The sequence below is a fragment of the Misgurnus anguillicaudatus genome, chromosome 22 (genome assembly GCF_027580225.2).
Source record: "Misgurnus anguillicaudatus chromosome 22, ASM2758022v2, whole genome shotgun sequence".
NCBI classification, from domain to species: Eukaryota; Metazoa; Chordata; class Actinopteri; order Cypriniformes; family Cobitidae; genus Misgurnus; species Misgurnus anguillicaudatus.
Genome location: NC_073358.2, coordinates 29,452,015 through 29,478,052, shown reverse-complemented (window position 1 = coordinate 29,478,052; position 26,038 = coordinate 29,452,015). Strand labels below are relative to the sequence as shown.

Below are 26,038 nucleotides of genomic sequence, written 5' to 3'. Positions count from 1 at the left end.
AAAGTAAAAAAAAATATTAGTGCAACTTTCATGAAGTTAAATCAATAAAAACATTCCTTCTGCTAGAAAAAATAGTCCCTGACTGCGAACAATAACATGAAAGTTCAAATAAAAACAACAAACTGTATTCAAAGTTTGTCTCATTATATGTTTATGTGTTGCTAAGGGTGTTGCTAAGGGCGCAGTGATATTAAATAGAACTGTTGGGTGAAGCGTTCATAGCAGTGTTTTATCGTGAATAAAGCACACCTATTGACCAATCAGAATCAAGGATTGGAACTAACCGTTTTATAATATAATATATAAAACATGTTTCTTTAAAAACATACTTTATTCTTTTATTTTTATAAGTATATAGATTCTTTAGGAAGGAATTAAATAAAATACAATCCAGTTTTTATTCGAATGTATTTTCTACATTTAAGTAAGGTGTCGGGTTATGTGTAGGGGAGAACAGGCGAAAAGTACCATTTTTCAGATTTTTTTTTTAAGTTTTTTAAATTTTTAAAGATAATGTTTCAGACAGAGATATATTTTTGCTGTGGTCAGTAACTCACAAGTGTGGTCTATCAATACCAGGTGGAATTTTGAACAAATGTAAAATGACTAGTATAATTTCACTTTGAACATAAGTGGTGAATTGTTACTTTTTTTAACACAACAAAACAATGTAGATTTTCGTGTTACACTTGTTTTTATTAACTATACATGATTATGACTTCTTTAATATGTAACTGCAAACATATTTTGTAATTTATCTTTGTAAAAAATAATGAAATTATATTTTCATTTTAAATTTCAGTTTTATCAAATGTTTCAAAAGAAACCAACAGTACAAACTTAAATTCAACAGTTTGAACACTATGAAAATTAAATTAAATAAAATTAGAATAATATAAATGGTACAAAAGTAAGTGTTACTTTCGTCCCAACAGGATCTCCTCACATTTAAACCCGATTTACTTTTATTTTGAAAAACTCTTGAGAAGTCAAACTTCAGGATGTGTTAGAGCACTAAATAACCTGAAGATTGATGAAACGAGAAACCCAACGCGTTAGAAGAAAACCATGACCGCTTTTGGAATTTACTTATGGTTGAAAACACCTTTCTGGATCTACACCCGGAAAATGGTGAGTAAATAACGCGATATTTGTCAGCTCTGTCAAGGGTTGCAAAGATGCTGTCATAGTTTGGGATGCAAATGGTATCAGTCCTCTTAGAAAATCGCTTTGTTACTTTCGTCCAGCATTACTTTTGCCCCAGTTCTCCCGTATTATTAATGCAAGACTTAACATGCTGTTCAATTTGTTTAGTTTTATGAGGAAATGATATGGAAATGTGCAGATGTGAACGTGTGTTGTTTATAAGGTTAGAGTAATTTTCATTGCGTGCACAAGAGCGCATATGACAAAAACAGGGCGTGAAATAATATTATAATAAGGCACTGCAGAAAGTGACACTTACCGCCGTGTTGTTTCATGTTGGAGCTTGAATTCCTGTACGCTGAGATGTCAGTTCGTTTTGGTGCACAAAGCATACATTGCATTATGAAACTATTCTTTTTGACCTTTTGTAGTGTAAACATAGACCAAACTTGAGGCCACGCGTGATCTGCCTCCGATAGCTTGCATAGGTCATCCTCCCCTTCAGTCATCTCCTTTCATCTACGCGCGCTAAAGGGTGAAACGTAGCCACCCCTCACAACGCACGCTGCCTCTCTAATGTCTCGCGAGACTTTCGAACAAGCCATATAAACTTAAAAAATAAAATATATTCATTAATTATTACCATTTGAAAGTAGCGTAGTAACGCCACCGAATGTAGCGAAGTAAAAGTACAGTTTTTTCATTAGAAATGTACTTGAGTAAGAGTAAAAAGTACCCATCTTTAAATTTACTCTAAAAGTACTAGTTACCAAAAAAAATTACTCAAGTAAATGTAACGAAGTAAATGTAATTCGTTACTACCCACCTCTGTGCACCGCCACCCTATGGCATTAGTAAAGGAGTGAACCAGGGGGATATGAATTAAAGTGGGTAAATATAGGTGGATATTCAAAGAAAAATGTATGTGCCACATCGCCTGTGTGCAGCAGGTGGTGCTATGACGGTACCTGATTATTGTTATATTGACGTGTTCAAGCCGGGACCCTTATCTAACGTGTGAAGTATAGGGCAGATCAAACAATGTATGCCTGAATTACAACAGCTTCCTGTTTCATGGTGAAACATCACACTTTGCCAGGCTGCCACGGACACGCCCTTCAACGAAAAGTCAAGATCTTGCCAATTTATCATCGCAAAGGGCTTAAGATCAGTCTGACCAGATATGATGATGATTTGATTAAATCTCTAAGAGCAGTAAATCACAGCGTACAACATGGCATTTCCTGCTACCTTTAGGTGGCGCTATGACTGAAGCTGAATATTGGCATTGAAATGTGTTCAGGCCAAGACTCTTATCAAACGGCGAAAACGCTGAAATTTGTCAGGCCGCCACGGACACACCCTCCAACGAAAAGTCAAAAGCTCCGCAATTTAACATCGCAAAGGCCTTTAGATGAGATTGACCAAATGTGATGACGATCTGATAAAATCTCTAGGAGGAGTTCGTTAAAGTACGAAGGCTGGAAATTACAAAATTTGCACAGAAATCACAGCGAAAAATCAAAATGGCCGACTTCCAATGGGATTTAGAGCTACGCTCCAATAGAATTTTTTGTAGGTCTTGGTGTGATAGATGACCCTACCAAATTTCGTATCTGTAGGTTTTTCATAGTGGCGGGGCTGTTCTCTTGAAATTTTGCAGGTGGCGCTATTGAGCCATTTCTACACGCCCACTTCTGGCGCCTATGCCACATGTACATTTTCGCCACTTCTGACGTGTGTGCAATGTTTTATGACTTTTTGAGCTTGTTTAGCCTGTCAAAATGCGATTCATTTAGCGATACTTTGGGGGGGCGCCAGGGACACGCCCTTTAATGAAAAGTCAAGGTCGTTGCTTTTTATCATCACACAAGGTCTTGAGATTACACTGGTGAAATATGATGTTGATATGTTTAAATATCTAAGAGCAGTAAGTCACAGCGTAAAACATGGTATTTCCTGCTGCCTCTAGGTGGCGCTATGACTGTAACTGAATTATGCCATGTTTATGTGTTCAAGCCAGGACCCTTATCAAATGTGTGAAGTCGGGGGCAGATCGGACAATGTATGCCGGAATTACAACAGCTTCATATTTCATTGCGAAACATCACACTTTGCCAGGCCGCCACGGACACGCCCTCCAACAAAAAGTCAAGATCTTCGCAATTTATCATCGCAAAGGGATTAAGATCAGTCTGACCAGATATGATGATGATTTGATTAAATCTCTAAGAGCCGTAAATCACGGCGTAAAACATGGCATTTCCTGCTACCTCTAGGTGGCGCTATGACTGAAGCTGAATTTTGGCATGAAAATGTGTTCAGGCCAGGACTCTTATCAAACTTGTGAAGCATGGGGCAGATTGAACATTGTATGCCGGAGTTAGAACAACATCCTGTTTCATGGCGAAAACGCTGAAATTTGTCAGGCCACGGACACACCCTCCAACAAAAAGTCAAAAGCTCCGCAATTTAACATCGCAAAGGCCTTTAGGTGATACTGACCAAATACGATGATGATCGGATTAAATCTCTAGGAGGAGTTCGTTAAAGTACGAAGCCTGGAAATGCCAAAATTTGCACAGAAATCACAGCGAAAATTCAAAATGGTTGACTTCCTGTGGGTTTTAGAGCCTGGTTCCAAGGGACTTTTTTGTAGGTCTTGGGGTGATAGATGATCCTACCAAATTTCATATCTGTACGTTTTTCGTAGTGGGAGGGTTGTTCTTTTGAAATTTTGCAGGTGGCGCTATCGAGCCATTTCTACACGCCCACTTCTGATTCCTATACCACATGTAAATTTTCGTCACTTCTGACGTGTGTGCAAATTTTCATGAGTTTTCCAGCATGTTTAGGCCCTCAAAAATGCGATTCATTTCGGAGAAGAAAAAGCAGAAGATTCTGAGCAAAAACAATAGGGCTTTGCACCTACGGTGCAGGCCATTCTGGCCTGCTCCTCGGTGCTCGGGCCCTAATAAAGGTTTACAAGAATTTGAAAAGTTGTGTGATTGCAGTACCAGTTTTAGCCACAAGTTTTGTTGTTGCAGTACCGGTTTTGGCCACAATCCTACATACTGTTCCTTTAAGCTTTTTCAAGGATTAAGAACTGATTAAATGTTTTAACTAAATATTTGTTAATAATTAATTAGTTAATAAAATGTCATTGAGGTTTAAGCTCTTATATTATTAATGTTGCAAGTGATCAGGGTTTACTTATAGTACTCCACAGTACTGATAATCCATGTAAAAATGCAGTGTTGTGTGTGTTTATGTTGAGAATTTTGTATTATAATGCCATTAAAAAAACAGTAAAAGTAACTAACTGAAGATGTTGGACAAAGCAATTGATACAACCCTGTATCACGAAATTACGTACCTATAGTCACGCAATTTTGTGAGTGTTTTCCGTGACACTGACACGTTTTTCTGCCTCTTTTCTGTTTACGTGTCATTGTCACGTATTTGTTACTCAGCTGTTTTGTCCTATTTTCTTACCATTATCACTTCGGCTTAGGGTTAGATTTACATAAAATGACATCCTTACCCAAACCCAACTCTAACCCTAATGCCAGGCGACAATGGTTTGAAAATCATAAAATATAAATCATGAAATAAAGGTTGAAACTTAAAGTGATATCCTAACGCAAACACCAAATCTAACCGTAATCCGAAGCATCAATGGTTTGAAAATAGGACAAAACAGTTGAGTAACAAATACGTGACTGTGACACGTAATCAGAAATACGTGACATGTTCACGCAAAAAAGGCGGTGTCAGTGTCACAGAAAATACTTACAAAATTACGTGACTATTGTCATGGCTAGTCCGTGTCATGTTTTGTATGTCTCCGCTTACGTCATCTGGACTATTCACAGACTGATTGCTCATCTCACCTGTTCCTTGTTTAGTCATTGTGTATTTATACTGTTGTCTGTTTCACACTTGTCGCCGGTAGATTGTCATTGCAACCATGTCTGTTCCCTGTTTTGGATGTTCCTGTGTTTTGTTACCTGTACTCCTCGTGTTATGATTTCCAGTTTTATCATTAAATGTTATTTATTTTCCGAGCTCAGCATTTGTGTCCTCACTTCACCAACCCTGTCGTGACAACTATAGGTACGTAATTTCTGATACAGGGTTGATTGATATTACAAATAGTTTTAAGCTAAATTAACTTAAAGTTAAGCTTACTGAACTTGCTGAATTAAGTTAGAATTACTATAAATTTTAAGTTAAAGTACTCTTGTTTTAGTTCACACGACTTAATTTTTAGGGCAACAACTTTCCTCCAATTTCTTAAGTAAATCCAACTTTTTGGTGTTTAGAGTGCATTTCCCTTGAGAAAAACATAACGTTTGTAAAAAGCTACATCATGAAATGACTTGGAAAAAATTGACAATCCATCACCACCAAGTAGGTTTTCAAAAATGTAACTTCAATATATTTTTATAGACACTGACTCATGTTTGCTCGCTCTCTGGAAAACCCTAAACACTTTCCACATTGTGTACTCACGTTTATTTAAATATATTTTGATAACTGCTTATTGACCTTGGTCACGGAAGCATGAAAAAGCTAACATAACCAATTAGTCAGCTGTGTCGCCTGCCAAACACAGACAGCTCAACCAACAAGAGCTACAGAGGATTGGGGTTTCATCAAGACCTGCTTTGTCAGAAGACCGAATGGGAATTTACCAAAGTTATGTGTAATGGAGAGCCATTGAATGGCTAACACTATGATTAAATACAGCATCAATGTTCTAAAAATACTTCATGTTCTTGTGTCCAAAAGGCTGATGCAATATCTGGGCAGAAAATGCATAGAAGTACCTGTCATGTACAGTTTGACACCCCACCATTTCCCACGTTGAGACATCAACAAAGTGCACCAACACTTTTATTTACAGCAAACTATAGTGCAGCTAGAAATATATTTTAAACAGTGTGTGTGTGTGTGTCTTCCATACGAATCAAACCCAAAAACCTGACCCTGTACTGTGCTCTAGATCAAGAGTGTACTTGGTCCAAGGGCCGTTGTCCTGCAGAGTTTAGCTCCAACCAATACACCCCATTAGCCAATTACATTCTTACTAAGCAAGCATGCTAGAATTTTGCATTCAGGTGTGCTGAGGAACGTTCACGCTAAACTCTGCAGGACACCGGCCCTACAACACCCTCCACCCTTAAAAAAAGTCCAGACAGTGTATATTGCAGAATATATGTGAAATGTTGTAATAATTGGAAAAAGTGCATGTTTTAGTAATCTGACATGCAGATTTGCATTGCTGACCAATAACAGATTGGTGTCAACAGCTTAGTTTGACAGTGACCTCTTTGAGTGCAGTTCAACTTAAAGAGCTAAACTAAAGATTTGTGACCCTGTCTGTGAAAACCAGGCTAAAGTCACAAATTCTGAGATAATGTGTGTAGCAAGTGGCTCGGAGTCAGATTGAGGCCATTTGGCATCTGGATCGTAAACAGCCCTAAAATTGTGACTTTAGATAACCCTGTGTCCTGATAACACAATCACCCAGATATCTACCACCTATCAAGGCTGTAAAGTGGGCGACAATTAAAACAAATGCAGTCTTCAAAGGAGGTTCAAAGGGATCCCACCAGAGAAACCTGAGAGCCGTTCGTTCGACGATTGCCAGAGACACAGCTGGGGGCACAGACTATATGTCTGTGATGAAACCACATTTAAAAATCACAATGAGCTGTTTTAATGTATATATATGTTATATCCCTTTACTGCATGATCATGTATGTGTGATGTAACTGTGTGTTAACACTTTAGTTAGATTTTGTTCACTGTAGCATGGTTCATATCTTAGGTATGAAATTATTATTCAACGTGATCTTAAACCCATGTCTTGTCTAGTATCAAATTAATCTACTCTTTATTTCCCAATCATTTCTATGTATCATATTACCATAAGCCGCATCAATGTCATTTAGTATCGATTTGAAGAGTTATGGAAACAAACTTTTATCATAATGCAAATGTGATGTCTGAAAGAACAAAGGCTTGTTTCCCCGCGCACACATTGGTCATACACCCAAAATGGGCTGGGCGTGTGAAAGGTCAAAACGGCCTATCGCCCAAGCCATCATTGCTCATTGATCATTGCTCAATTGCTCAGTTCGCTCAATCTCTCAATCGCTGATTCGCTCAGGATCTCAGTCAGTGGCTTAGTTCACTCATGAGCGCCCAGTCGCCCGGTTACCCAGGTAACCCGTCAGCGCAGTTTGGAAACTCGCTGAGACTCACCCAGAGTCCCTCGGATTCATCATCTTTTCCCTGAGCCCTGTCTCTTCAGGACAGTCTTTCCTGGCTTTGCGCTAGAGTTTGGAAAACCCCGCGGACCAATCTGCCCTACGAAACAACTTACGGACTTCCATCTTAAACGAACACACCTGGATTCTCTCTCTCTCTCCTTGCTCGCATTGCGAGCATAAGAAACTTCGCACCGCATCACAAAGAGCCAAAAGCAAGTATAAACTCGTTTTACTCTCTGATGTTTAAGCTTTACCCCTTATGAAAATTAAGGCGATTCTTAGAGATTATCCGATGGTTTGTGCAGATGTTAAGCAATAGTGCTTTGCCAATCTTTACTCTCTCTCTCTAGCTTTTTCAAACTTTTCTTTCTCATCTATGTTTTATGTTATTGTATGTGTGTATGTTTCGTTAGTCGTTATGTGTACTTCATTTTATAGTTAATAAACCGGTTTGCATTTTCACAATTGAATTGTTTCTGTGTTCAATGCTCATGAAAATAAAGTCACTATCTCTGCCTTTTGATCCAGCTACACGCTGCGAGTAGCACTGAATATCAGTGAGAAGGTTAATTTTAAAGGCCATGAAATTAACATTTCTTAGACGTTAATATACGATTATGGATATATGTCTTCGGTGGACGAACATATTAATTAATTGTTATTATTAATTCTGCTACGCCAGGTAAAACCTGATAAACTTGTATAATTAATTACAGTTAATTATACATATTCCCTTTTGAGCTAAAATCTAAGATTCCCTTGGGAATCCCCGTAGTGTTTCGGTCGGAGGTTCATAGTGTTTCAAATAACGTTATTTCCCTCCTCCCGCAAATTCGCTACATGTGCATCAAAGTTTGAAACCTTATGATTTCAATCTTTGACATGATCGTAATCGGGCAGCATTTAAGATATCAAGGTTATATTTTTACAGACTTTTTTTGTATTGTGTGTGGGGTGATTTTATGTAGAAAACAGTAAATCACCCAAAAAATGACTTTATCTGGGTTTTCAATGGCAGGGTCACATTTAAAGGTGCAGTGTGTAGATTTTAACGGCATCTAGCAGTGAGATTGTGAATTGCAACCAACGGTTCAGTCCACCGTTCACCGAAATGCATGGAGAAGCTACGTTAGCTTGAACAAGGACAAACATGTTGTTGTTTAAGACAAAATACAGTAGTGACAAAATGTGCTCTGTAGAGCAGTTTGTCCGTTTAGGGCTACTGTAGAAACATAGCGGCACAAAATGGTGACTTCCATGTGAGGGGACCAGAGGTTTATGTAGATAAAAATGGCTCATTCTTAGGTAATAAACACATAACTATTCATTATGTAAGGTCAGAGCCGGCGCCAGACCATAACTGACAGGGGGGCACGCGGCTTCCAACGGGGGGCACGCAATTAGCAACAATAACTTGCAAAACAAGGCATTAAAACAACAAATACAGTGCAAGCACACACTTATACAACTGTTACAGACTGTCAGCTCATTACATTATCGCTTTGCTCGACGCAACAACAAACCGCCCTCGCACGGCGCAATTAAATGAATTGGTTTCATAGCACAGCCCAGCGCACATCGCGTCCTAAGTAAAAGCCGTTATGAAAGCCGCTTTACCATAATCATGTCGCAATGCTGTTAATGGTCTATAGCCACACTTCACATTTAAACTTATGTAAATTAAAACAATGCTAACTTACCTTTAAAAAAGCTGAAGCCGGCGTGTACGAACATTAAACTTCCTTAAAACAGTGTCCTGTAGATTTGAAAATTCCACCTCGACCTCTAATCTCCGAGTTTGAGCCAATCGGTGTTTGCATGAAGTCAGGTGGAGCAGGCGGTGCTGGTTCGTTCTAAATGTTCTAATATCCATATTTTACACGATCCATAAAATGCTGCGTAAAAACACATTGCTAGTATCAAGTCACATGCTAAAGCCTAATGACGCATAAGACCCGGCAATACAACCAATCAGAGAAACTGGTCTATTTTTATTAAAGAAAACCTATATCAACTATATTTTCCTCATTTGATTACATTAAAAGTCATGAAACATTGAGGGGCGGTTTCCCGGACCAGGATTAGCTTAATCCAGGACTAGGCCTTAGTTTAATTAGGAAATATAACTAGTTTTAAACAACATGCCTAACTAAAAACATTACCTGTGTGCATCTTGAAGTAAAACAAACGGCCCTGATGTATTTTAAGATCTGTAAGTAAAAGTTGTTTTCAGTTTGAAGAGCTCTTAAAAGTGTTTAAGTCTAGGACTAGTCTAATCCCTGTCCGGGAAACCGCCCCTAAATGTTTAATTTATTTAAATTATTCTTGATATATATTAAATTAATCAAAAACTGTATAGGGGGGCACAGCAACCTGTTTGGGGGGGCACGGCCCGCGAATGCCCCCCCCCCTTGATGCCGGCCCTGTGTAAGGTCTTTATTCACCACTGAAAATAGAGTTATGTAGATTATATTGCATTTCTGTAAAGAGATCCTTCTAAAAGTTACACACTGCACCTTTATCTTGATCACACACACATACACGCACGCACGCATGCATGCACGCACGCACACATACGCACACACAGTCACACTTCTTGATCTTGATGTCATCCAATTCTGACCTGCTCTAAAAAGAGCAGAATAAAAAGAACCTGTTTGGTAAGTTAGTAATTAGTTTGTAGTGAAACAAGTGTACAGCTGGAATGTTAATTATTGATACTAGGACAAATGTTATTGTTTTAAAACTTTTATTTTAGTCACTATGCAACTGTAATTGGACAAGCTAACTTGAACGACAATTTTTAAATCAAACTTGAAAGGATGGTTGGTTTCACACCACACCTCTTATCTTGATCCAGATCTGCTGATCGGTAGGCTACATGTGATGTTGATGAAGCTTGCAACCAACAACTTATGGTCACACACTTCCTTGTAAATTTTCTACCAATCCCGGGGCAAGAAAAGATGCAGCATGTTCTCAGTAAAAAATAAACCTCACAGGAAACCACACTGTTCTCAATGCTTTCATTTCAAACGAGTGTTTGCATTTGGTGCACGTATGGTTTTGTGTGACGTCTGAACCTTAAACAGATATAGTGCGTCAACGTGACATAAGTCATGCCACAAGAACAAAACAAACAAATACAAAAACAAAGGCGACATTTCAATAATTAAGTGAGTCATTATGTTTCTCATAAGTAATCAATCACTACATAACTATTCAAGTCATATGCCTTGAATTTGTAAAAAATTTGCAGTACCTTAACAATTACACAGCACAATTGTGAAGGTCTTATAATGAATCCTGCAATAAAAACGGTTAATACTGCATCTCTTGCAGACAGTGGAGTAAACAATTGTGGTACAGTAGTAAAGGCCAGTAGTAAAGTTAATACAAAACATGACATTATTACATTTGAGTGCTGTATAACCATAGTGACACGAGAAAGGGTTTAAAAAACGTAATTCAGAAAAGGTGAAACAGAGTTGTGTAAAACAATGTAGTAACTGCTTCCGATCAGAGACTTCATTGGGTCATGATGCATTTTGCGCAATAAGTGCATAAATCTTGTTTTAAATGATAAAAGATTTCCATTACAAATAAAATGGATAGCAGATGTTTTGTCAGACCTCACCCTTCATTCACATGCACATCTACAAGATATATATATAAATCACGAAGGAAAATATTAGCCTACTTTCCAAGCATGCAAATCTTTTTTCACTCACATTGTGTTATTTGTTTTATTTTCCACAAAGATGTTTTTATATTTACAACTACACTGTAAAAAATGCTGTAATTATGCAGCTGGTTGCCAGTAACTTACTGTAGAAAATAAAGACTGAAAATGTTTCATGTTCATTTAACTTTGAACAAACTGTTGCCAGTAAATAACATAAAAGTAAAATCTACAGTAAGTTACTGGCAGCTAGTTGCCAGTTACAGCCAGTAATACTGTAATTTCTACAGATTTTTTTTTTACAGTGTATGTATAATAAGTGTTCATGTAAAATACATCAAATGTCAAAACAGTTGCTACTGTATTGACCATAACATTGCAAAGCAACTTTCAGGTTTACTTTAGATGCTGACCAGACACCTAACTAAAAGAGGTCAACGATTATACATTCTGTAGATAAATATTTGTCGATATTTTAAGTTGAGTTAGAGATGTGTCAGCTTGCACTGACAGGTGGGTGTCAAACTGCGTAGCCTAGCCTACTACAGCTCGGGGGCGGAGTTGTCAGAAAGCTCTCAAGTAAAACTTGTGTCCGTTTAGAGAAGCAAGTGCGCAGCGCTCGAAACCGAGGGCAGAACGTGTAGTCTCTAGCTAAATGTATCTTAAAGGGTTTATGCGTAAAAGCGCGCATGCAGGTCGTGGGATATGCTATCTGTGGTGTATTTGACATGGCAAAGTGAATGGGCGCATTTGGAGAAGTCCAGGGCGCGCGTAAAGGAACCCTTCTGATCGTATTATCAACTTGCGCGTGAGGAACAATTAAGTGAGGATGAACGAGACGGACAGTAAGGTTGTAGGCAGTAAAGGTTTGGACCCCAGTATTCCGATTATAATGTTTATATTCGGTGTGGTCGGCAACGTGATCGCCATTGTAGTGCTTCAGAAGTCGCGGAAAGAGCAAAAGGAGACCACCTTTTACACCCTGGTGTGTGGACTTGCTGTGACTGACCTCTTGGGCACTCTTCTGGCGAGCCCTGTCACCATTGCCACCTACGTAAAGGGCAAGTGGCCCGGCGAGGAACCTCTGTGCCAGTATTCCGGATTTATCTTACTCCTCTTCTCCTTGGCAGGACTTAGTATTATTTGTGCCATGTCCATCGAGAGATACCTCGCCATAAATCACGCTTATTTCTACAGTCGTTACGTGGACCAGCGGGTTGCGGGTCTTACACTCTTGGGAATCTATGTCTCCAATGGTTTTTTCTGCGCTTTTCCCAGTATGGGATTTGGAAGCGTGGTGAAGCAGTATCCAGGAACGTGGTGTTTCATCGACTGGCATAGCAACAACCGCACGGATGCCACTTTCTCCTACATGTACGCCGGCTTCAGCTCCTTTCTTATTCTCGCCACGGTCATCTGTAATGTTTTGGTGTGCGCGGCTCTTATCATGATGCACAAGCGCTTCATGCGCAGGACCTCGCTCGGCACGGACCCGCGGCGCATCGCCGAGATCAGGCGCAGGCGCAGCTTCGCGCGTCTGGCTGGCGCAGAGATCCAGATGGTCATTGTTCTGATAGCCACCTCTATTGTCGTACTCATTTGCTCCATTCCATTAGTGGTAAGTGTGTTGTGGTGGCCTTCTGAATATGTTTGGGAAATTACAGCTTACTTTGATGTGGAGAAGTTGCACAATATGGGTAATTGTGATGTACAGGGTGTGCGAAAAAAAGAACCTGTACCAGCATGTAGATGAATTGAGTTGATCCTTATGTGCTAGTCAAAACATTAATAGCCTTCATATGTTGTTTATGTTGTTTTTAAATGAAAGTAGCAATTTCAAAATTTTTACAATTTAATTGTTTTCCAATTAAGTTGAGAAGTAAAGAAAACATGGCATATATCATATTACACTGCTTTATCAAAGGTATGAATTTTTCAGAAATGTGGCTCTGTTGTCAGTTTTATCTCAGCCAAAATAAATTTTGGAAAAAATACTATAACTTACATGTAGACCCGCCTAGAGCAGTGTGCTGTTACAGTGCAATCACCAAATGACAAATAGGAAAACTGATTGCATTTATTCACATTTTGGCATTGAATCTCTGAGACCCAAAATAAAAGTGTTTTTATTGAGGATATGATCACGGCACAGAATTAGATTTTGTCAGAAAATGTGTTTTGACAATAAACACAAATGTACTCTAGAGGAAATAAAAATGTAGTTATAGGCCTAAACTCTGTTATTTTCAACCAAGCATTTACTCAAAAAAGGACGAGCTCAGCCTGCTGGGTTGTAATTTAACCCATGCTGGGTTGTTTCAACCCAAAATAGAAGGTTGTATTAAACTATTGTTGGATTGAATATAAATATTCTGGGTTAATTTCAACTCAACTGCTGGTCTCGTACCTTTCTGACCCAACGCTGGGTTGAAAAAAAAATAAACCAGCATTTATTTATTTTGAGTGTAAGATCAAAATGCATGAAAATCATCATCTATTAGTTGAATCTATTAGTGCAAAACATAAATACAACACAAAATGAGCTGTAAAATAGTCACTTTTGCAAACACAAAATTTATAAACAAACAAAAAAAATCTGATTTGTTTTCAGTATTGTAAGTGCTAGACTTAGGATTATATGCAGTACAACTTTATTTGATAACATCTGTGTGTTTATTATTTTAAAACCTGCTAATCTAAAACATACTTATAAACCGCATGACTTTTTGTCAAACTACAATAAGCATTTGGATTTCTGTATACAGACCAGATGAGGTGTAGTCTATAAACCAGTCCAAAGTCAAAATGCTGAGCTTGCCTTTACAAAGTTCAAAAGAGGTAAAACATAAAGACCCTAATAAATGATGCATTTGTAATTTATTAATGATAGATAACTGTTATGGTGTACAGTACATTGTGTGCATTTTTTTCCTTTTCTTATGCATATATCTGACATAAAAAAGATAATTCGTTTTCTATATTATTGTGATTAGTGTGTAAAATAAATGACAGATATAAGCAAATTGGTGACGTCATATATCTTCTTTCCTTTTTAGGTGCAAGTGTTTGCAAACCAGCTGTACCATTTACCAGTAGAGAAAGACATAGAGAAGAACCCAGACCTAAAGGCTATTCGAATAGCTTCTATAAATCCCATTCTTGACCCCTGGATCTATATCCTGCTGAGGAAGACGGTCGTGCAGAAACTCCTGGAAAAAATCAAGTGCCTCTTCTGCCGTATCGGTGGGCGTGGTCTTGGGCAAAGCCACGGGGACTTCCACTGTAGTAACGGTGCCCGGAATTCATCCGTTGCGTCTAGGGATTTACCATCTGTGGCACTGCATGAGCTGCCAGAGGTGATCAGCACTTCGCAGACGTACCTTTATTTTCTGAAGGGGGCACAGGGGATGAGCTGCTGCAGTCATTCTGTGCAGAGGGGGATTAGTTCGACTCCCACCGAGCAAACGCTTCTGCGTGACTCTCAGGGGTCAGACTGTAGCAGCGGACACAGCTCGAGCAGGACAGAAGAGAGGGTGCAGAGCACGGACTCTGCGAAAACACACTTGCTCACACACTCGGACAGAAATGAACAGGAACCCTTGCAAGTTACATTTACAGACGAGACCCTGACGTTAGGCGAAAGATGCATCTGAATGTGGAGAGAGCCGTAAACTTAATTTTATGGAGACTGAGCATTGTACTTATCAATATAAGGATATTTCAGAGGAATGCACCAACCAAAGCACTAAAATTCATGCAGTTTATATGACAAACTGTGAAAGCGAGAGAAAATATATAGACTACGAGGAGATGTTTACTAAAGTATGAACATAAATGTTGCTAAATATTTAAGACAAAATAATGAAAAGAAAATTGGAAAAGTTTGAAAGGGTTTGCATTTCGAAAGAGATAAAAACTTAAGCAACAGGATATGCTGACTTCACATATTTTAAAGATGACGAATGTGTCTATAAAAAGTTTGAATGTCTGCAGTAAATGCTATTAGTTTTAGATGTGAAAATCAAGAGAAGACCCAAGGGAAGGGCATTTCTGTGTTCACAATTTCAGACCTTATGTGATTTTGATGGATGGCCTTGTGAGTTGATCTTGTGAGCAAAAATATGTGTTACCATGCTTCACGTTCCTTTTTGCAGACGTTCTGGTGAGATCTTGCTAAAGGTCACAAGTTCGGAAAAAACATGCGTGTCTTGTTAGCTTTTCTCATGATGAAATTTCTGCAGCCTTAGATGTCGAAATATTTCCATTTCCTTATATTAAGGTGTCAAAAACGCACTTATCACGTCTATCGATGCATAAACAATTGTCAAACACCATTTCAAACCAGTACGTATGTAAAAACCATAGCTACAGTAGCATTCTTTGGATTTTCCATATTTTGTGAATTAACTAAACAATTTCATATTCATGTTGATTGTCAGTATTTTGATGCAGAAACACACAATGTAAATGCAAATAACAATGCATAGCAGATCGTCAAACTTTTTGTTTTTTCAAGTTGATAGGATGTATACCGAGGAGGTAAAATGATTAAGCTATTAATGTGTAGAATGTTGTTTATGCGGGCATACGTGTTGTTGCACTTTTAAATCCCTGTAACCACTGAAAAATGTACTTTGGTTAAAATTGATTTTTAAGATCTTGATTAGTTAGTGGTCGGCAAGGAAGATTGGTGTTAATCTGTAAATATTTGTGATATTGAAATGTGAACCTGTCTAATTGTAATAATTTAATTTATTGCAGTATTTTCTAACAATCTGTAAATTGCAGTTATTTCTTCTCTGTGAGAAGGTCAAATGTGAGTTTTATTGTCATAGCAATTATATGATTTTATTTCATTTCATTTTGCATATCTCATGTAAATCACCTCTATCCGTTGCATGTATGTAAATAATTCAATATTATGATGTACATTTCTCTTAATTTTTTTTTCAAACACAAAGTAATACATGAATTCTTTAGATCTTGTTGTGCTTTTATCCTTGATGTGAATGGACTCTTCAAAATGTGCAATGGTCAGTTATCAAATACTACAATAAAGTCTGTGCCACTGATTTGAAGTGTAACAGATAAATGGAAGCAGATGTTTTCTCGTTCATAATGTCAGTCTAAGCCCAGTAGTATTAAAATACTTATTACCCTAAAAGGCTTAGTTCCATTTGCATGTACCTGAAGAAGAATATATTAAACATTTGTCAATGTTAAGAGCGGATCTACTCCAACAAATAATTATTCATTTTGATGGCAATCACATGAAGGCAAGTGATTAAATTGGAAACTATAAATCATCTGTAACATTTGAGTGTATAGACCCCTTAAAAGTTTGTAAACATTGCAACGTCTCCGGGTGGGCGGGGCTTAGCTGGAGGCAAAAAGAGACGTGGAGGCAATGTTGACAAGCACGTTTCAGGAGAGATTTATTAAACATGAATGCAGAAGAACTGCATTATTATTGTATATTCGAACAGAGGAACTGTCCGAATATACAATCCCAGATTCTCTGGGACCGTGACAGCTATTTTTGTAAATTAACTCTTGCGATTTTAACCAGGTTTTGGATATTTCCTAGACAGCAAATGAATTACTTTTGGGTGGTTTGGGGAATTTTGTCAAGGCTTGTCTAATGTAACCTATCGCTGGGATAACTATGATTGGGTGATTTTCACGAAACCATTGAAACACCACGACACTAATGATTTTAGCTTTAAAATGTGTAATATAGTAACATTAAAAAGTATCAGAATTAACACAATACTGTGTTCTACCTTGCACAATGTGTGATTTCAACATAAGAATTTATAATTGGAAATTTTATCTCATTTTCTGCTGAAATTCTCATTACCGCAATGTGTCCGGCTGTGTTTGAACATGCGTTATGTTGTAATTTAATCAAATTAACACAAAAATATTAAGAAAAAAAATAAATGGATGTTTTGCTAGACTACTTTAGATTACAGAAAAAATATTTACTGAATATTCATGTACAATAATAATGAAGAAAAATTTGGAAAATGATGTGTCCATGCCTGATGTTCTCATCCTCCGCAACACTTTTTGAGAACAGTTTAAGCACAAATACAGAATTTTAATGAAGTTTGATTTTGAGTGACCAAGCACATGGACCAGTTACTTCAAGATGGCTACCAGGTAAGATCATTTTTTACAGTTAATTTGAAATATTGTCTTGTCAGAATGCTTACACGACATTTTGATTATCATTACCGCAACAGATGCTTATTAAATGTTAATTTAATTAATAGAAGCATAATACTTTGATTTTAAATGCATGTGCAGAATCTCCAAATTATGTTCTTTCAGGTTTGTCATGTCATTTTGAAAATATGTCAGGGTTGATGTTTTCTGACTGTTGCGGTAATGAGATTTTTTAGGACTAATTTTTTAAATTATGTTACAAAAGTGTTAAATGATAAGTTAAAGTTTTTTAAATTAATGTTCCCATTTACTCCAGACTTTGTTTTTCAATGTCTGGTGGGAAAAAAGTAAATTTAAGCAATTTTTAAATTTTCATGCTTGACATTTTTAAAACCAAGTTTTCGTGAGAATCACCCGATTAGCAATGTGGATTATTTTCAGAGACCATTCGAAGGATGGCAAACACATCTATCGCTGTATGTTTGTTTAACATTTAAGCTAAACAATATCGCAGTTGACGACTTTTCACCCATAAAACACAAACTTGCTGATTTGTACTAGATAAAACCAACACAAGATTATTTGACCTGATATGAAGTGTGCACTGCAAACACGAGCATTATTTATGATCGTCTCCGTTAGTCTGTACTCCGTATAGCGTTCAACCACAATTGTCGTCTTGATTTCTGTGAAGGAATGTCTGCCGGGATCCGGTAAAACTTTATTTTTGAACCAAAAGTGCTGTTCCTTCTATTGTGGCAGCCAAAAACACATCAAGATGACATTTTAAAGTCAAAACCTCAAACTTTTAGCGCTCTGGCTATGAGTTCCTACTTATTTTTTTGCCTCCAGTGGTGACGTCACAGTGACTTGAGCAATTAAGGGGTCTGTACTCAACTGTTTTTTACTTTAGGGACAGCAGTACCCCCTCCCAAAAAAAATGTCCAAATGTAATATTTCCAAAGTGCCAGCAATAGTTTTGTTAAGTTTGTCTAAAATCTCATTAAATGCATATGCACAGACATGACAAAAACATGTTAGAGCTCAATAGATTTTAAAAAGTACTAATAAGCAGTCTTTATATCGTTCTGTATAGACTGGGCACAATGCCAGCAAACAATTTCAGGTATTTATCTTAAAGAGTTTATGGAAAAATAAAAACGTCCGTCATTTTTTACTCACTGTCAAGTCATTCAAGGTTAAACCCATAAAACTTTCTTCCAAGTAACAAAAAAGGATCAAGTGTAAGGAACAGTGAAGCTGCTCTTTATACCAATACAATGAAAGTCAGCCAGTTTGTAACATGCAATGTTTCCCATTTTATAATATCTCAACTCTGGCATTCCTTTTTTTTTGCTTTGTGATAACAACTACGGTAAATCTATCCAGTGATTCACTAGGGTATCATTACTGTATACGAGCCAGAGCAAAGGATCTGTACGCAGTAACCTATGGCACCAGGGACAGATCCATGTCAGAGACATTCATAGACTGTAGACGTCTCATAATTGCATTAGGTTTATTATGTAAACTATTCAGAAAACTCTTCCCAGCATGAATCATTTATTTGCACGCTTGCTCTGACGTACATTCTGCCACCTGTCCTGATACGGTACGTTTAAATAAATGTCAATCGACAAACGTTTTTATTTCAGGGAATAGTACACAGGTCGGGTCAGTGTGCCGGGCATCTCCTTAAATCACCATTAGCAAAGACGTTATCATCCTCATTTATTTAAATAAATAAATAAAACCTTAGAAAGTGATTATACTGTAGGGAGACAGAAGGATGCTGCTAGCTTCCTCCCATAGTCCCAAAGGTGTTAAATAAAAACCATTTGGTTGATGGCACATGCACACATATGGAGAGCATCAATGCGAATTTGAATGACAGTGGATGCTAAACTGCCAATTATGAAGACATAGACATTTTAAAGGTCATCATCGTTTAATAAAATAAAAAATGTGTGGATCTGATGATAGAACAACACAAGCAAAATACTTAAACCAAGATTAACAAAACTAAAGAATCCTTAAATATTTTTGTTGAGAAAGTTCAGAGCAAGGTTTTTTTAATAATTATTATTATTATTAAGGTGGCATATTAAAGAAAAACACCACCATTTTACTATGTTCTTACCTCAACTTAGACGAACCAATACATACCTATCCTTCCTCAATGCGTGCACTTCTAATCCCTGTACAGCGCGTCGTGAATGTGTTACTGTAGCATTTAGCCTAGCCCCATTCATTCCTTAGGATCCAAACAGGGATGAATGTAGAAGCCCCCAAACACTTTCATGTTTTCCCTATTTAAAGAATGTTACATGAGTAGTTACACGAGTAAGTATGGTGGCACAAAATAAAACTTTAGTTTGGAGCCATAGGAATGAATTGGGGCAAGGCTAAATGCCAACACATTCACAAAGCGTGTACAAAGATTAAAAGTGCACACATTGAACAAAAATAGGTATGCGCCAACTCATCAAGTTGAGGTTAGAACATAGCAAAATATTAAAAAACAGTGGTGTTTTCCTTTAACAGGTATTTCTTACATCTCTACGATGACATACAATTGATGATCCTATCTCTCCCTTCTACAGTACATAAACACTCAACACACTTTTCCTCTTCTGAACACCCTTCACATATGAGTTAATCCTAACCTGTTTGCATAAAAACAACAACCGCACTAACCAAACACAGAAAATTCACTGTAAACGTGAAAAGTTGGATCAACATAAAAAATGACTTCATTTGGTAACACCTAAAAATGTACATTCTCAAATTAAATTACTTAAAAGTATTTTTCACTTAAACATACAAGTTGAATTTTTTTAGGTGTTAACAATTGAAGTATTTTTTTTTCACTTTTTACAGTGTAAGTTAATGGACCAAATGTGAGTTGTTTTATGTGTGGGTGTGCATGTAACAGAGTTTCTTGCTGCTTTAATGTTTCAGTCCTGAGTGGGGACTCTCATAAAATGGGACTAAAGCAAGGCTGACTGGAGATAATGACAACAATGTACACTGAGAAAGGACTTTTATGCTATTGTGGGAATCTAAACTGAACTTAAAACGAAGAAATTCATGCTGTTTAAGTGAAAACAGTCCTTTCTGATGTTGAGAGAGCATCTAGTACTCACTACACAAGCAAACCACAAACTCCCCAAGTATTAACTATTTTATACACTGTACATTATGAGAATCCAACCAAAACAATCAGTCAATACTTAACATTTTAAACAAAATACACATAAAAGAAAATGTCTCTTTCTTTAAAGTCCTCTTGCCTTGACCAAAACACCTGCTGTGGATGAAGTGGGTTTGTTGTCATCCTCAACAACCACTTCCTTCGCCACCCCGTGCGTGTCTACGACAATCGCCGTTTTCTTTAAGTCCTCATATTTTTTCTGTTTCTCCGCCATGGCTGTGCAGGCCTCAATCACTTCATCGCTTTCAAAATCATACTCGTTTTTCAGTTCAGGGGCTTCCATAACCAGCTTTTGGGCTTCATCTGCCTGTTTTTCTCTTTTCAGGAGAGCTTGTTTCTGCTCGCGGAGTTGTACAGCCCAGCCTAAGTCCTCCTCCCATAGGGGCCGCTCAGATGGATGCAGGTGCAACGCCACTTGAAAAGATCGTACAGCCTGGAACACATAAAGATGATCGGGAAAGTTACGTTATATGATGTTATATCTGTTGAACACAAAACCAGGTGTATTGTAAGTATAAGTGTAACTAAATGTGAGCAATTGCAGGGGTGCAAACTCATCAGGGGTGAAAAAGGTGACAAAGACACAAGCATTATATATATTGTTCATTTTTTAGTTCATAATGCATTTACTAATGTGAACAAATAAAAAACTTTTTTAAAGTGTATTTCATATTATTCAATAATTCAGGGTTTGTTCTGTTCACAGTCATAGCTCTAATACAGTATGAATATATGAACCCTATACGAGCAACTCCAATAAAACTCGTGTACAATTCGACGTACAAATCTTATTAAAGGCTCTCCAACAGAAACAGTGCGCGCATATAGCACTGTTGTTTGTGTTTCAAAGGCTCAAAATCACTTAATTTAAAACTGCGGTGCGTAAATACGTGTAAAAAAATTTACGTTTTTGTGACCACGCGCACAGCAACATGATGTGGATGCGTAACGTCGAATGAGAAAATACTATGAGTTAAGGTTGTGCGCTCAATCTGCACAAACTTCGGCAGCAAATAAGGTGACTAACGTTATAAATTGTAAAACATAAGAATAGCTGGACATGATTTTCAGAATTTCATTTACTGCGAGCCTGTGTCACAGACCCCCCCACCCCTCATTTTCAGAAACTCATCATGTAGACGAATCACAAGAATGACCTATTTTGGATCAAAAACGGCAAATTTCCCCGAAAGGTGACATGTTTGCACCCCTGAATTTGGTGATTCTCACGAAATTAGACTTTATGAAGTAAGAGTATCAAACTAAGAAACATACAGTTACAAACATCTCTTCACGTACTTTTTTGCACATGATTTCAAATGACACCATACAAACCAATTTTGTTGTTTTTTCCACATTTAAGGGGAAAACATTTTCATTACCGCAACGTGTCCATGACTGGATTTTGGTTCTTTGACATGGAAATATTTATAATAAAAAAATCTAAAAAAATAAAAAGCTTCAGTATGTTTTACTATTAACATTTACAGTAAAGAAACATGCGGTATATTTGGTGATCATTGGTAAGTGTACAGACAATAATAAGGAATATAAATGTGTCCAAGAAAAATTTTCTCATTCCCCGCAACAATTTTCATTCATTGTTTAAGCCCTCAAGGAAATAACATTTTCAAAAAAAATTGTTGGAAGGGACATAATTGACTGTGACACTCAAGATGGCTACCAGGTAAGCAGTTAAAAGTTAAAATTTTTTGTTTGTCATAGTACCTAGACAACTTTTTAGTTCTCATTATCGAAACATGAGTTTGTAAATGCATATATTTAATATAATATCATGTTGCGGTAATTATCATTTTTGATAATGATAATCTAAAAAATTTTAATAATACATATAAACAAATCCTCTAAAAATAATGTTTATAGTAACCCTAACCCTAAGGCTTTTTAAAAATTCTGATGCTAGACACGGATTTCGTGAGAATGTACACTGGATTTCTTGAGAATCACCCAATTGGGGATAAGATGCCTTGATCAAGGGCACCTCAGTCGTAACCTGCCTGCTGTATGACTCAAACCGGCAAACTTCTGGGTAACAAGCTCGACTTTAACCATTATGCTACGACTGCCCGGGTTGGTTGACTGATGACAGTGACTGATGATCATCTACAGGTATAAAATTCTCTATTTTGTGTTTTATGGAACAAGATGTTATACAGGTTTGGATCAACATGAGGATGAGTAAATAATGACGGCATTTGTATATTGTAAGCATGTACACATATAGATGAAACGAGATGCATGTACACCCACTGTAGTTCTACCAAACAATTTACTAAAAAATGACATGAGTGAAATGTCCTTCTCTACTGATTTAACAAAATAGGTTGACAAAATAGATCTTGCTTCTGTACTCCCTGATGTTCATTCCCATTCCCATTCCAACCAATTTTCAGGCTTTGGAAGGTACAGTTAATAATAGCGGAGGCATATGTCGGTCTTTGTTACGATCAAAATGAGTTGCTGGAGTCCAAAGATGGCTGCGTATTATTATGGTAATATCAGGAGATTGCATGGTTGATTATTCCAGCAGCATTTACCGTGAGTAATGCGGAAACAAATTACAAGGGTATCTTATGACACATCCACCCATATCAAAAAAAGATTTACTGTCGGAGATAAATTTTATTTTACAGTAACTCATCTAACTGTAATGCCTCCCTAAGGAAATCAATTAGTTCAGAAAGGTTTCATTTGTTTGTACTTCAACTTTTGACTAATACTCAAATATTTGATATGACCACAAAAACAGAAGCAGAAAATATATTTCTCCGCATCATTTCAATGACAGCATATACTTTAGCTTAGACTTTATTTCACAATCTTGCCAAATGAGCATACTTTGTGTTGTCTAAATAAAATAAGATATTGCAGTAGTCTGTGGGAATGAAATAAAAGGTCCTAAAACATGCACGACTACAATTCATTTAAAGTCTACCTGTAGTCGCTAATGTTATAACTTAAAACTCATCTTTAAGCATCATAATAGGGGATCAATGTATATGCAAATTTGTCTCTGTATCTACTCAATCGCACAGCTCAAACCATTTATGGGTGATTCTCATGAAACCATTGAAACACCATGGCACTAATGATTTTAGCTTTAAAATGTGTAATATAGTAACATTAAAAAGCATCAGAATTAACACAATACTGTGTTCTACCTTGCACAATGTGTGATTTCAACATAAGAATTTATAATTGTAAATTTTATCTCATTTTCTGATGAAATTCTCATTACCGCAATGTGTCCGGCTGTGTTTGAACATGCGTTTAATCAAATGAACACAAAAATATTAAGAAAAAAAATAAATGGATGTTTTGCTAGACTACTTTAGATGACAGAAAAAATATTTACTGAATATTCATGTTTAATAATAATGAAGAAAAATTAGGAAAATGATGTGTCCATGCCTGATGTTCGCATCCTCCGCAACACTTTTTGAGAACAGTTTAAGCACACATACAGAATTTTAATAAAGTTTGATTTTGAGTGACCAAGCACATGGACCAGTTACTTCAAGATGGCTACCGAGTAAGATCATTTTCTTACAGTTAATTTGAAATATTGTCTTGTCAGAATGCTTACACGACATTTTGATTATCATTACCGCAACAGATGCTTATTAAATGTTAATTTAATTAATAGAAGCATAATACTTTGATTTTAAATGCATGTGCAGAATCTCCAAATTATGTTCTTTCAGGTTTGTCATGTCATTTTGAAAATATGTCAGTGTTGATGTTTTCTGACTGTTGCGGTAATGAGATTTTTTAGGACTAATTTTTTTAATTATGTTACAAAAAGTGTTAAATGATAAGTAAAAGTTTTTAAATTAATGTTCCCATTTACTCCAGACTTTGTTTTTCAATGTCTGGTGGGAAAAAAGTAAATTTAAGCAATTTTTACATTTTCATGCTTGACATGTTTAAAACCAAGTTTTCGTGAGAATCACCCTTATATAAATATGCAAATGTCCCCATTTCCACCCTTTCGTATTCACAACAGATGCTAAAATGGTAGTTTCAGACATATAACTGCTAAGTCTGGTTTCACAATGCATGTGAACTGTCTGTTTGCAGCACTAATTGGTTTTAGAGATGATGTTACCAGATTAGACTAGTACACACTGCACGTGTAATTATAGATGTGATCATGTGTATAGATACGTGTGACATGGCAAACCAAAGCCATTTCAACATGTGGGAATGAGACGTCTTTGAAAAACTCAAATTTTATGAATAAAATACTCAGCAATTGTGTTAAATGATGAATTTGCGCATGGTTTGTCTTAAAGCATAATAAAAACATCACATAGACATATAAACAAGAATAAAAACTTCATTTTCACCACAGTGCGACTAATAAGACTCAGGCATGTGGTTTAGGCTAAATAAAGACAAGCAGACGTGTCACTCACGATGAACCGTATACCTAAACTAATATTTTGTACCCATATTATCATGTGACTGTGAGAAAGCTAACTATTCATTTGATTTAAATAGGTTTATGTGTGTAAGCTGCTGTTTAAAAGAGACGCTTAGTCTACTCCAAAACAAAGCTTCTATATGAAACTTGAAGTGTTCTGCTCTGAATCATGTTACCCTGGGAATGAGCGGGAGGATATGAGTACAGTATGAGGAAAGACAGAAAGAGCGACATTTGTTCTCGTTTCCCCCCTATTCAAATATTGACTTCATAAATAGGATTTAGTGGTCCTTTTGACTTTCATAATTACTCTATTGATTTTACAAAGGAATTGCTGACTATTTCAACCAAAACACCAGATCACATATATCAGCCGAAGAGATAAAGACTATAAGAGCTGTTCCCAGAGTGAGTCAATGCCAAAAATACTGTTCTTGTCAAGAACAAAACCTTTAATGAGGATTTAAAGCTATCTGATGGCTTTAGGAGATCTCTTCTTCACCAGGCGCCTGATCGATTCTACAGACGGTAAATGATTTCAACAGTTGTGCTGTAATCATGGAAAAGGTTCATTTATTTTGACTTCAACATAAGGAGTATCGGACCATATGAGGATTTAAAACTATAATATGTAAACCAGGGGTTTCAAACCCACCCAGCCCCTCTTAGCAGCCTGCAACTACTGTCTAAAATCTAACATAATCTGGCCTGCAGGAAGATTTGTGACTTATTTTCATATTTGTTTGTGACATTTCGCGTCTAGCTTCTTCCTTCCCTTCCGCTGTGGAGGTTGCGCTCCCGCGGCGTCTTTCGTTGCTAAGCAACGATGAGGTGAGCTCTCTGTGACGGTGAGATAAATGGGATTTTAATCACTCATTTGCACATCACCTCAATCATATCATTGTCACCATGCGATTAATCAATCTGTTTGGGACTTTGGAGTGTTAGTTTGTGTTTCAACAGTAACCAGCAACTCTAACCCCAATGCACAATCTTGTTTTTTTAACAGTCTGAATTCCCATGCTGCTCTACGATCCCATGAAAGCCTAAACCCTTAACAAGCTTAAACATTACTCCTCAGATTAAGCATGCTTCTT

General features: G+C 37.0%; 2 protein-coding genes and 1 long non-coding RNA gene across 3 annotated transcripts in view; 2 read left to right on the top strand and 1 right to left on the bottom strand.

Moving 5' to 3' along the window:
- The first annotated feature begins 8,366 nt into the window (after positions 1-8,366).
- Positions 8,367-9,948, top strand: LOC141358987 (uncharacterized). The gene is made up of 2 exons (XR_012365590.1): positions 8,367-8,763; positions 9,860-9,948. It is a non-coding gene; the product is annotated as an uncharacterized lncRNA (long non-coding RNA).
- A 1,674-nt stretch (positions 9,949-11,622) lies between these two features.
- ptger4b (prostaglandin E receptor 4 (subtype EP4) b) lies at positions 11,623-16,206 on the top strand. Its single transcript, XM_055199656.2, has 2 exons — positions 11,623-12,727; positions 14,166-16,206. The coding sequence occupies exons 1-2, from the start codon at positions 11,939-11,941 to the stop codon at positions 14,760-14,762; spliced, it is 1,386 nt and encodes a 461-aa protein (XP_055055631.2). The 5' UTR covers positions 11,623-11,938; the 3' UTR covers positions 14,763-16,206.
- A 3,632-nt stretch (positions 16,207-19,838) lies between these two features.
- ttc33 (tetratricopeptide repeat domain 33) overlaps positions 19,839-26,038 on the bottom strand; it is a 36,438-nt gene continuing 30,238 nt past the window's right edge. The window contains exon 5 of the mRNA XM_055199657.2: positions 19,839-20,927. Coding sequence (XP_055055632.2) covers positions 20,559-20,927 — 369 coding nt within the window. The 3' untranslated portion in view covers positions 19,839-20,558. The remainder of the gene's footprint in view (positions 20,928-26,038) is intronic.

Coding starts and splice junctions, on each gene's coding strand:
- ptger4b (XM_055199656.2), top strand. CDS start 11,939: ATGAACGAGACGGACAGTAAGGTTGTAGGCAGTAAAGGTTTGGACCCC. Junction 12,728..14,165: donor TTTGCTCCATTCCATTAGTG/GTAAGTGTGTTG, acceptor TTTCCTTTTTAG/GTGCAAGTGTTTGCAAACCA.